This window comes from Pseudoliparis swirei, chromosome 9 (assembly GCF_029220125.1).
Source record: "Pseudoliparis swirei isolate HS2019 ecotype Mariana Trench chromosome 9, NWPU_hadal_v1, whole genome shotgun sequence".
Classification (NCBI taxonomy): domain Eukaryota; kingdom Metazoa; phylum Chordata; class Actinopteri; order Perciformes; family Liparidae; genus Pseudoliparis; species Pseudoliparis swirei.
The window spans coordinates 1,004,242-1,018,216 of record NC_079396.1 but is presented as its reverse complement, the minus strand read 5'-3'; the positions used below and the strand labels follow the sequence as shown (position 1 = coordinate 1,018,216).

Sequence of the window (13,975 nt, the reverse complement as noted above, 5' to 3'; positions counted from 1 at the left end):
TCATAATCAGTTTTCATCGTCTCACACAACGTGTGACTAGAGAAAGTTCCTCCACTTTATCTGCTTTTGTTCTTCCATTTTATGTCTATATTCTTGGCTCTCCTACAATCACCTTGTAAGATGTTCAAACTGCATATCACTATGTATTCTATGATGTGAGTAGTGATTATGAAACATGTGTAACGTCTCAGACGTTATGGACTGATGACACGGAGACGGGACGGCGTTATTACTCCTTCTTTATTTGGGGCATCCTCCAACACAGACAGCGTGTTCCTCTCAGCTCCGCAGCTCCAACGTCAACAACGGTTCCCGTCAACCACACTTAACTCCCCTTCTTCCCCAGGTTAACCCCGCCTCCCCTCTACTCCGCCAATCACAGGCACGCCCCCTCGACCAGCACGCACGGTGCCACACTGTGATTGGCAGCCACTTCACAGGGTCGCTACACATGCATTCAGGGTGTTTTTATAAAGTGAATCTATCATGCACGTTTCTTTGGTTTATCAGCTATGTGATACTCTACATCTTTCTTAAAAGTGATCACTTTGATTTCTTCTGAAGACATCAGCCTAAAAAAAGAAGAAGAAACTTCCCAAAAAGACTCGTTTCATAAAGCAGCCACACCAGTTACTCAAACAGGTGGATATGCAATAAAAACAGAACTATTTTCAGCGGCGGATTAATTCACATTTTGTACCGTATATGCCAAAATATTATATATAATAATAATATATAAAATGTCTTTGCGCTCTTCATTTTACAATTAACACCAGACACTTTTTTTGAAAATTCTTGCAAATTCCAGAATTTATAGTTCCGCTGTCGTCGTTTGGCCTCCGGGCCAGCAGGGGGCGCTGTGGAGCACTATAACGGCTCTGCGCGCCCCTCACCAGCGGGGGAACAAGACCAACCCGGAAGCCGCACGTTAGTTTACTCTCTCGTGAAACGTTATTTAATAAAGTCCCGAACACCGGAGACTGTCCGCGTGCCGGTGGAGGATGACGTCAGTCCCGGTGTGAGCGACACGGAGAAGCAGCTGCGGACGGGAGAAGAACCGGGACGAGGATGGCGGACGAAGCTCCTTTCCAGTTCCTCCATAACGAAGTCATCCAGTACATCTACAAGGCGGCCGAGAGCGGGGAGAAGGTACGAGGGTCTGCTGGTCTGAGGTCAGCTGGTCTGAGGTCGGCTGGTCTCTTGTCAGCTGGTCTCTGGTCAGCTGGTCTGAGGTCAGCTGGTCTCTTGTCAGCTGGTCTCTGGTCAGCTGGTCTGAGGTCGGCTGGTCTCTGGTCAGCTGGTCTCTGGTCAGCTGGTCTGAGGTCGGCTGGTCTGAGATCGGCTGGTCTCTGGTCAGCTGGTCTCTGGTCAGCTGGTCTGAGGTCGGCTGGTCTCTGGTCGGCTGGTCTGAGGTCGGCTGGTCTGAGGTCGGCTGGTCTGAGGTCGGCTGGTCTCTGGTCGGCTGGTCTGAGGTCAGCTGGTCTGAGGTCAGCTGGTCTGGGGTCAGCTGGTCTGAGGTCAGCTGGTCTGGGGTCAGCTGGTCTGAGGTCAGCTGGTCTGAGGTCAGCTGGTCTGAGGTCAGCGGTCATCTCTGTGTCTCCTCTGTCCTCCAGGAGAATGGCCGCCACGTCTCCACGCTGGAGAACATGGGCTTCAGAGTGGGCCAGGGGCTAATCGAGAGGTAACCACACACACACACACAGGTCGTGTGTAACCCATCAGTATGAACAGTGAGGAGCCTCTGCTCTTCCTCTTCCTCCTCTTCCTCAGACTCACCAAGGACACGGCGCGGTTCAAAGACGAGCTGGACATCCTGAAGTTCGTCTGTAAGGACTTCTGGACCTGCGTGTTCAAGAAGCAGATCGACAACCTGCGCACCAACCACCAGGTGAGTCCTCGAGGCGGAGCCACCAGGTGAGTCCTCGAGGCGGAGCCACCAGGTGAGTCCTCGAGGCGGAGCCACCAGGTGAGTCCTCGAGGCGGAGCCACCAGGTGAGTCCTCGAGGCGGAGCCACCAGGTGAGTCCTCGAGGCGGAGCCACCAGGTGAGTCCTCGAGGCGGTGCAGCGTCTCCGTGGCGACGCCTCAGCTGTGCGTGATGCGTTTCAGGGGATCTACGTTCTCCAGGACAACAAGTTCCGGTTGCTGAGTCAGCTGTCGGCGGGGAAGCAGTACCTGGAACACGCCCCCAAGGTGCCTCCTCCTCCTCCTGCATGATGTTTACACCTTCTCCTCCTCCTGACTAACTCCTCCTCCCCTCAGTACCTGGCCTTCACCTGTGGCCTGGTGAGAGGAGCTCTGTCCGTCCTCGGGGTGAAGAGCATCGTGACCGCCGAGGTGTCCGTCATGCCCGCCTGTAAGAAGCCCTCCTCCAATCAGAGAAGAGGACCATCAGGTCGTCCTCCAATCAGAGGGCCGGGGGGGCGGTCTGGCCCGAGGACACATCAACATGGACCAGCGGAGCCGGGGATCGAGCCACCGGCCCTCTGATGGAGGACGGCCACGAGGCTCCTGGAGTCAGACGCTGGTCACATGACATGTTGAGAGGACCAGAGGCCATGTTCCTGAATGAGAAGAGGACTAATCTCTCTCTCCCCTCCCTCTGTCTCTCTCCCACCTCTATCTCTCTCACTCCCCCTCTCTCTATCTTTTTGCAGGTAAATTCCAGATCATGATCCAGAAGATGTGCTGAGGCCACGCCCACTCTGTGGAGTCGAGGCCACGCCCACTCTGGAGGCCATTAAAGGGAAACGTCTTCAGAACATTCTGCACTTCGTGTCTCAGATTTCATAATCATCATTTTAATGTTGCATCTCTGAAGACGGCTGCAGATATAACATGTGGCTACACTAATATGATGAAATTATGACTAATGTTATTATAATAATTGTATAATTAGATCCCGTGGTTGAGGACGACTGTTTCCTCCCAGAGTGATTTAAAAAGTCCAAATTAATAACACAAATAAAGCTGTAATCATTTAAAACTCTGCTTCTATATAACACGATATTCTGCTTTAGTCCATATGTGTCTAACATTTCATAGAGCTGCTTGCTTTGTGAATATATATATAGATTCATACCATATTCATGTATGACATCATCATAGTTGGACTCAGCATCACGAGATGCAGCTGGAGAGATTCTTAGAAACTTTTTTTTGTTTTATGAAATAACAATTAAACAAGATTATATTGGCCAAAAATGACGTCTTAGAGAAAGTGTGGCGACAGTGAAGGAAATATTATTTAATATTCAGTCATAACCAGGTCACATGACTGAAGAGGAGTCACGTGACCCTGTTTATGTGGAATAGAATACTTTGCTTATGGCAGCTCTAATGAGCAGTGTGCCCTGGAGGTCCCGCCCCCTGGAGAGCACACTGGCCAATCCCAGTGTAGCATCGGCCATGTGACCTCATCAGGGTTCTTCATGTCATCTGAGTGTTCCTCCATGAACCCTGTGGAGATAAAAACCTCGTAACTCCTGAACATGCTTCTGCTTTGTGATGATACGAGTGAATAAAGATCTGCAGCAACACTGTATTTTATTACTTTGTCTTTTTATTCCTGAGAGATCCTTTAATACTTATTGCAGAGCAACTCTGAAGTATTCATCCATAAGGAGCGTTTCACTGGTTCAGGAAGTTTATCAAGAAATACAACAAAACAAACCTTTGTATTTCATTTCAAGACTTTATTGAGATTTCAATAAGAAACAATTACATTTATTTAAAATGTGACTACAGATGACAAATCATAAGAAACACAATCAAAAAGATTTTTTGTCATTTTTATCATTTTGGATTTTGAATTCAGTGAAAATCAGAATCAAGTGACGGATGACGTCACCGTGCAGGCGGCTCAGCAGCCGGTGCAGGCCACCGACTCACAGATCTCACAGGCGTCAGAGTGAGAAGCCACGAGCGCTGGAACAGGAGAAGAGAACACAGAGGTATTAAAAAGGTACACCTGATGGGAGGAGCTACCATGTGAGGTACCACCATAGTCCCCTCCAGACTGGCCGGCAAGCTGATTGAGCTGGGACTGAACACCCCCCTGTGTGCTTGGATCCTGGACTTCCTGACCGCCAGGCCACAGGTGGTCAAGGTGGGCAGACACACCTCCAAACCCCTCACCCTGAACACAGGATCCCCCCAGGGTTGCGTCCTCAGCCCCCTACTGTACTCCCTGTACACACATGACTGTGTGGCCAGGTTCAGCTCCAACACCATCATCAAGTTTGCGGATGACACAGTGGTGGTGGGCCTGATCTCCGACAACGACGAGAAGGCCTACCTGGAGGAAGTTGCTGATCTGTCACTCTGGTGCCAGGACAACAGCCTCATCATGAATGTCACCAAAACTAAGGAGCTGATTGTGGACTTTAGGAGGGTACAACAACAGAGGACGTACTCACCACTGGGGATTAACGGGACTACTGTGGAGAGGGTGAGCGGTATAAATACCTGGGAGTCCACATCACCGAGGATCTGACATGGTCAACGAACACAGACACTCTGGTGAGAAAGGCAAGGCAGCGCCTCTACCACCTCAGGCAGCTGAGGAAATTTAAAGTTTCCCAGAGGATCCTTCAGTCCTTCTACTCTGGAGCTGTAGAGAGCGTCCTGACAGGAAGCATCACAGCCTGGTTTGGCAACTGCTCCGCCCAGGACAGGAAGGCTCTGCAGAGAGTAGTGCGTTCGGCTGAGCGCACTATTGGAACTACACTCCCACCCTGCAGGACTTGTACACCAGGAGGTGCAGAACCAGAGCCGGCAGGATCATGAAGGATCCTCACCACCCCAACAACAGACTGTTTCAGCTGCTGCGGTCAGGCAGGCGCCTCCGTAGTCACGCTGCAAGAACAGAGAGACTGAGACGGAGTTTCTTTCCTCAGGCCATCAGGATTGTGAACTCCGACCTCACCAGGACCCCACATAGACCCACACAACTGCCCCTCTTAGGCACACACACACACACACACACACACACACACACACACACACACACACACACACACACACACACACACACACACACACACACACACACACACACACTGTGTGACACACACACAAACACACACACACACACACACTGTGTGTATGTGACAAATAAAACATCTTGAATCTTGAATCTTGGGAGGAGCTAGCATGTGAGGTACCACCTGATGGGAGGAGCTAGCATGTAAGGTACCACCTGATGGGAGGAGCTACATTACTGATGGGAGGAGCATTACCACTTTGAGTACCACCTGATGGGAGTGCACCTGATGGGAGGAGCTAGCATGTGAGGTACCACCTGATGGGAGGAGCTAGCATGTAAGGTACCGCCTGATGGGAGGAGCTACCATGCCAGGTACCGCCTGATGGGAGGAGCTAGCATGCGAGGTACCACCTGATGGGAGGAGCTACCATGTGAGGTACCACCTGATGGGAGGAGCTAGCATGTGAGGTACCACCTGATGGGAGGAGCTAGCATGTAAGGTACCACCTGATGGGAGGAGCTACCATGTGAGGTACCACCTGATGGGAGGAGCTACCATGTGAGGTACCACCTGATGGGAGGAGCTAGCATGTGAGGTACCACCTGATGGGAGGAGCTAGCATGTGAGGTACCACCTGATGGGAGGAGCTAGCATGTGAGGTACCACCTGGTGGGAGGAGCTAGCATGTGAGGTACCACCTGATGGGAGGAGCTAGCATGTGAGGTACCACCATGATGGGAGGAGCTAAAGCATGTAAGGTACCAGCCTGATGGGAGGAGCTGAAGCCTGCCTCCTCGAGGGGAGGACGTCACTTTGACTCACCCACTAAACACATTATGATGTGTGTGTTGATCAGTGTGAGGAACAGCCTTCACTATGATGTCATGGCTTTAATATAATGATAACAGATAATGAACATTATGTCATTTCCCCACTTCCAGAAATTGGGGGGGACAGATGTGTGTAGTGGTGGATTCTCTCAACCTGGCAACCCACATGTTAATGAATTCTAACAGTAACACATGATTTAATAATACAGCTTTTCCATTGGTGGAACATACAGAAGATTAAAAGTATGTTTGTCTCTTGTCCGACATTAAGTGAGTAATTATAAAGTAATAAAGTAGTAAATAACAATATATATAACAATATAAATATATATATAGTTATATATATATAGTTATATATATAACAATATATATATAGTTATATATATATTGTTATATATATATAACAATATAAATATATATATAGTTATATATATATTGTTGTATATATATATAACAATATATATAACAATATATATAATATATAATATATAATATATATATATATAATATATATCAGCCACACGCCGGTCCCGCGTGCATCGAGCAGGTCACCGCGCTGCAGGACTCACCCACCAGGAGGACCAGGACCCAGATGCTGGTCTTCATCTTGCCTCTGACGCTGGTTCTGGTTCCTCTGAGCGTCTATCAGCCTGTCGATGTATTTATGGAGTGCCTGGCCTGAAGGGTAGTTACTGATGAACAGGCCACGCCCACATTAATACCCCCAGTGTTGTCCCACGCTGTGCAGCGTGAGCCACGAGGCTGGTGATGGTTTCATAAGCACACATGATGGAGGGCCCTCAGCCCAGGTGGGACCGGAGGGCCTCTTCTCCCTCCGTGGGACAGACAGGGAGGCTTCTCCTCATCATCGGCTACACTTTATAATACACAAAGAAAAAACACATTTATTTAGGCCTTGGTTGTTATTTATGTAAACACATTAATAAGACTCCATAAGAGAAGAGGAGAGAGGTGCTCTAGTGGAGTAACATGGTACTACAATCGAGTCTTTAGTGTTAGCTCTATGTCCACTGATATGTAGGAAACCTGCACACTAATGTCCATTGATGTTCACATGTATGTTATCACTTAAAACACTCATTCACACACACACCAACATGGACACACTCACACACACACACCAACATGGACACACTCACACACACACCAACATGGACACACTCACACACACACCAACATGGACACACTCACACACACACCAACATGGACACACTCACACACACACACCTACATGGACACACTCACACACACACCAACATGGACAAACTCACACACTCACACACACACACCAACATGGACACTCACACACACACCAACATGGACACACTCACACACACACCTACATGGACACACTCACACACACACACCAACATGGACACACTCACACACACACACCAACATGGACACTCACACACACACCAACATGGACACTCACACACACACCTACATGGACACACTCACACACACACACCTACATGGACACACTCACACACACACCAACATGGACAAACTCACACACACACCAACATGGACACACTCACACACACACCAACATGGACACACTCACACACACACCAACATGGACACACTCACACACACACCTACATGGACACACTCACACACACACACCTACATGGACACACTCACACACACACCAACATGGACAAACTCACACACACCAACATGGACACACTCACACACACACCAACATGGACACACTCACACACACACACCAACATGGACACACTCACACACACACACACCAACATGGACACACTCACACACACACCAACATGGACACACTCACACACACACCAACATGGACACACTCACACACACACCAACATGGACACACTCACACACACACACCTACATGGACACACTCACACACACACCAACATGGACAAACTCACACACCTACATGGACACACTCACACACACACCAACATGGACACACTCACACACCTACATGGACACACTCACACACACACACCTACATGGACACACTCACACACACACCAACATGGACAAACTCACACACACACCAACATGGACACACTCACACACACACACCAACATGGACACTCACACACACACCAACATGGACACACTCACACACACACACCAACATGGACACACTCACACACACACCAACATGGACACACTCACACACACCAACATGGACACACTCACACACACACCAACATGGACACACTCACACACACACCAACATGGACACACTCACACACACACACCAACATGGACACACTCACACACACACACCAACATGGACACACTCACACACACACCTACATGGACACACTCACACACACCAACATGGACACACTCACACACACACCTACATGGACACACTCACACACACACCAACATGGACACACTCACACACACACCAACATGGACACACACACCTACATGGACACACACACACACACCAACATGGACACACTCACACACCTACATGGACACACTCACACACACACACCAACATGGACACACTCACACACACACCAACATGGACACACTCACACACACACCAACATGGACACACTCACACACACACCAACATGGACACACTCACACACACACCAACATGGACACACTCACACACACCAACATGGACACACTCACACACACACCAACATGGACACACACACACACCAACATGGACACACTCACACACACACCAACATGGACACACTCACACACACCAACATGGACACACTCACACACACCAACATGGACACACACACACACACCAACATGGACACACACACACACACCAACATGGACACACTCACACACACCAACATGGACACACTCACACACACACCTACATGGACACACTCACACACACACCAACATGGACACACTCACACACACACCAACATGGACACACTCACACACACACCAACATGGACACACTCACACACACACCAACATGGACACACTCACACACACACCAACATGGACACACACACCTACATGGACACACTCACACACACACCTACATGGACACACTCACACACACACCAACATGGACACACTCACACACACCAACATGGACACACTCACACACACACCAACATGGACACACTCACACACACACCAACATGGACACACTCACACACACACCAACATGGACACACTCACACACCAACATGGACACATTCACACACCAACATGGACACACTCACACACACACCTACATGGACACACTCACACACACACCAACATGGACACACACACAAACCAACATGGACACACTCACACACACCTACATGGACACACTCACACACACCAACATGGACACACTCACACACACACCAACATGGACACACTCACAAACCAACATGGACACATTCACACACCAACATGGACACACTCACACACACACCTACATGGACACACTCACACACACACCAACATGGACACACTCACACACACCAACATGGACACACTCACACACACACCAACATGGACACACACACACACCAACATGGACACACTCACACACACACACCAACATGGACACACACACCTACATGGACACACTCACACACACACCTACATGGACACACACACCAACATGGACACACTCACACACACACACCAACATGGACACACACACAAACCAACATGGACACACTCACACACCAACATGGACACACACACACACCTACATGGACACACACACACACCAACATGGACACACTCACTCACACACCAACATGGACACACACACACACCAACATGGACACACTCACTCACACACCAACATGGACACACACACCTACATGGACACACTCACACACACACCTACATGGACACACTCACACACACACCAACATGGACACACTCACACACACACCAACATGGACACACACACCTACATGGACACACTCACACACACCTACATGGACACACTCACACACACACCAACATGGACACACTCACACACACACCAACATGGACACACACACCTACATGGACACACTCACACACACACCAACATGGACACACTCACACACACACCAACATGGACACACTCACACACACACCAACATGGACACACACACCTACATGGACACACTCACACACACACCAACATGGACACACTCACACACACACCAACATGGACACACTCACACACCAACATGGACACACTCACACACCAACATGGACACACTCACACACACACACCAACATGGACACACTCACACACACACCAACATGGACACACTCACACACCTACATGGACACACTCACACACACACACCAACATGGACACACTCACACACACACCAACATGGACACACTCACACACCTACATGGACACACTCACACACACACACCAACATGGACACACTCACACACACACCTACATGGACACACTCACACACACACAAACATGGACACACTCACACACACACCAACATGGACACACTCACACACCAACATGGACACACTCACACACCAACATGGACACACTCACACACACACCAACATGGACACACTCACACACCTACATGGACACACTCACACACACACACCAACATGGACACACTCACACACACCAACATGGACACACTCACACACACACCTACATGGACACACTCACACACACACACCAACATGGACACACTCACACACACACCTACATGGACACACTCACACACACACCAACATGGACACACTCACACACCAACATGGACACACTCACACACCAACATGGACACACTCACACACACACCAACATGGACACACTCACACACCTACATGGACACACTCACACACCTACATGGACACACTCACACACACACACACCAACATGGACACACTCACACACACACCAACATGGACACACTCACACACACACCAACATGGACACACTCACACACCTACATGGACACACTCACACACACACCAACATGGACACACTCACACACCTACATGGACACACTCACACACACACACCAACATGGACACACTCACACACACACCAACATGGACACACTCACACACCTACATGGACACACTCACACACACACACCAACATGGACACACTCACACACACACCTACATGGACACACACACACACACCAACATGGACACACTCACACACACACCAACATGGACACACTCACACACACCAACATGGACACACTCACACACCAACATGGACACACTCACACACACACCAACATGGACACACTCACACACACACCAACATGGACACACTCACACACACACCAACATGGACACACTCACACACACACCTACATGGACACACTCACACACACACAAACATGGACACACTCACACACACACCAACATGGACACACTCACACACCAACATGGACACACTCACACACCAACATGGACACACTCACACACACACCAACATGGACACACTCACACACACACCTACATGGACACACTCACACACACACCAACATGGACACACTCACACACCTACATGGACACACTCACACACACACACCAACATGGACACACTCACACACCTACATGGACACACTCACACACACACACCAACATGGACACACTCACTCACACACCAACATGGACACACTCACACACACACCAACATGGACACACTCACACACCAACATGGACACACTCACACACACACACCAACATGGACACACTCACCAACATGGACACACTCACACACACCAACATGGACACACTCACACACACACCAACATGGACACACTCACACACACCAACATGGACACACTCACACACACACATGGACACACACACACACCAACATGGACACACTCACACACACACCACATGGACACACTCACACACACCTACATGGACACACACACACAACATGGACACACACACACACACACCACATGGACACACACACACCAACATGGACACACTCACACACCAACATGGACACACACACACCTACATGGACACACACACACCAACATGGACACACTCACTCACACACCAACATGGACACACACACACACCAACATGGACACACTCACTCACACACCAACATGGACACACACACCAACATGGACACACACACACACCTACATGGACACACACACACACCAACATGGACACACTCACTCACACACCAACATGGACACACACACCTACATGGACACACTCACACACACACCTACATGGACACACTCACACACACACCAACATGGACACACTCACACACACACCAACATGGACACACACACCTACATGGACACACTCACACACACACCAACATGGACACACTCACACACACACCAACATGGACACACTCACACACACACCAACATGGACACACACACCTACATGGACACACTCACACACACACCAACATGGACACACTCACACACCAACATGGACACACTCACACACCAACATGGACACCTCACACACCAACATGGACACACACACACACACACCAACATGGACACACACACACACACATGGACACACTCACACACACACACCAACATGGACACACTCACACACACACCAACATGGACACACTCACACACCTACATGGACACACTCACACACACACCAACATGGAGACACCCCCACACACACCAACATGGACACACTCACACACCAACATGGACACACTCACACACCAACATGGACACACTCACACACACACCAACATGGACACACTCACACACCAACATGGACACACTCACACACACACACCAACATGGACACACTCACACACACACCAACATGGACACACACACACACCAACATGGGCACACTCACACACACACCAACATGGACACACTCACACACCTACATGGACACACTCACACACACACACCAACATGGACACACTCACACACACACCTACATGGACACACTCACACACCAACATGGACACACTCACACACACACCAACATGGACACACTCACACACCAACATGGACACACTCACACACCAACATGGACACACTCACACACACACCAACATGGACACACTCACACACCTACATGGACACACTCACACACACACCAACATGGACACACTCACACACACACCAACATGGACACACTCACACACACACCAACATGGACACACTCACACACCAACATGGACACACTCACACACCAACATGGACACACTCACACACACACCAACATGGACACACTCACACACCTACATGGACACACTCACACACCTACATGGACACACTCACACACACACACCAACATGGACACACTCACACACACACCTACATGGACACACTCACACACACACCAACATGGACACACTCACACACCAACATGGACACCACCAACATGGACACTCACACACACCAACATGGACACACTCACACACACACCAACATGGACACACTCACACACACACATGGACACACTCACACACCTACATGGACACACTCACACACACACACCAACATGGACACACTCCCTCACACACCAACATGGACACACTCACACACACACCCACAAGGACACACACACACACACATGGACACACTCACACACACACCAACATGGACACACTCACACACCAACATGGACACACTCACACACACACACCAACATGGACACACTCACACACACACCAACATGGACACACTCACACACACACATGGACACACTCACACACACACATGGACACACTCACTGCATGAAGCTGCACACGGTGACGTCTTCACGCTACAGCTGCACAAAACTGCTCCCGGCAGATGTTCTGGACCCGTTGTCATGGTGACGGGACCTCCATCCCCACCCAGCGAGAGAAAAAAAAGAAAAAGGTGACAGAAGGAGGAGGCGGCAGAGAGGAAGAGGGGGGAAGAGGGGGTGATTCCAGGAGACTGCGTCACACGTGAGTCACGGCGGGAGTCCTCATGTTCATTGGGGGGTCTGGAGAAGGACCCTCGGTCCCTCCTGATCCTCCAATGAGGTCTGGAGGGCTGCGGTCCCCACGGAGACTAACATGTCACATGGCTTACCCCCCTAACCCCGCCCCCTCGCCTTTGGTGTATTAGTCTCTATTTACCTCAGTGTTAATCCCCCCCCTCCCCTCCTTGCTCTCTTGTACACTCTCTCTCTCTTTAAGCTCCGC

At 49.7% G+C, this 13,975-nt stretch overlaps 1 protein-coding gene and 1 long non-coding RNA gene across 2 annotated transcripts; one reads left to right on the top strand and one right to left on the bottom strand.

Annotated features, from left to right (window-relative positions):
• The first annotated feature begins 888 nt into the window (after positions 1 to 888).
• Positions 889 to 3,543, top strand: trappc6b (trafficking protein particle complex subunit 6B). The gene is made up of 6 exons (XM_056422320.1): positions 889 to 1,149; positions 1,614 to 1,681; positions 1,771 to 1,888; positions 2,109 to 2,192; positions 2,262 to 2,355; positions 2,657 to 3,543. Exons 1-6 carry the CDS (start codon positions 1,069 to 1,071, stop codon positions 2,689 to 2,691), a joined length of 480 nt encoding a protein of 159 aa, XP_056278295.1. The 5' UTR covers positions 889 to 1,068; the 3' UTR covers positions 2,692 to 3,543.
• A 139-nt stretch (positions 3,544 to 3,682) lies between these two features.
• LOC130199104 (uncharacterized) lies at positions 3,683 to 13,822 on the bottom strand. The gene is made up of 3 exons (XR_008832752.1): positions 13,535 to 13,822; positions 6,387 to 6,694; positions 3,683 to 3,926 (listed from the first exon to the last, which is right to left on the bottom strand). It is a non-coding gene; the product is annotated as an uncharacterized LOC130199104 (long non-coding RNA).
• Between the last annotated feature and the right edge of the window lie 153 nt (positions 13,823 to 13,975).

Excerpts from the sequence above, each read along its gene's own strand:
- trappc6b (XM_056422320.1), top strand. The coding sequence starts at position 1,069 with ATGGCGGACGAAGCTCCTTTCCAGTTCCTCCATAACGAAGTCATCCAG. Across the intron at positions 1,682-1,770 it reads GGCCAGGGGCTAATCGAGAG|ACTCACCAAGGACACGGCGC; the intron begins GTAACCACACAC and ends CCTCTTCCTCAG. Across the intron at positions 2,356-2,656 it reads GGTGTCCGTCATGCCCGCCT|GTAAATTCCAGATCATGATC; the intron begins GTAAGAAGCCCT and ends ATCTTTTTGCAG.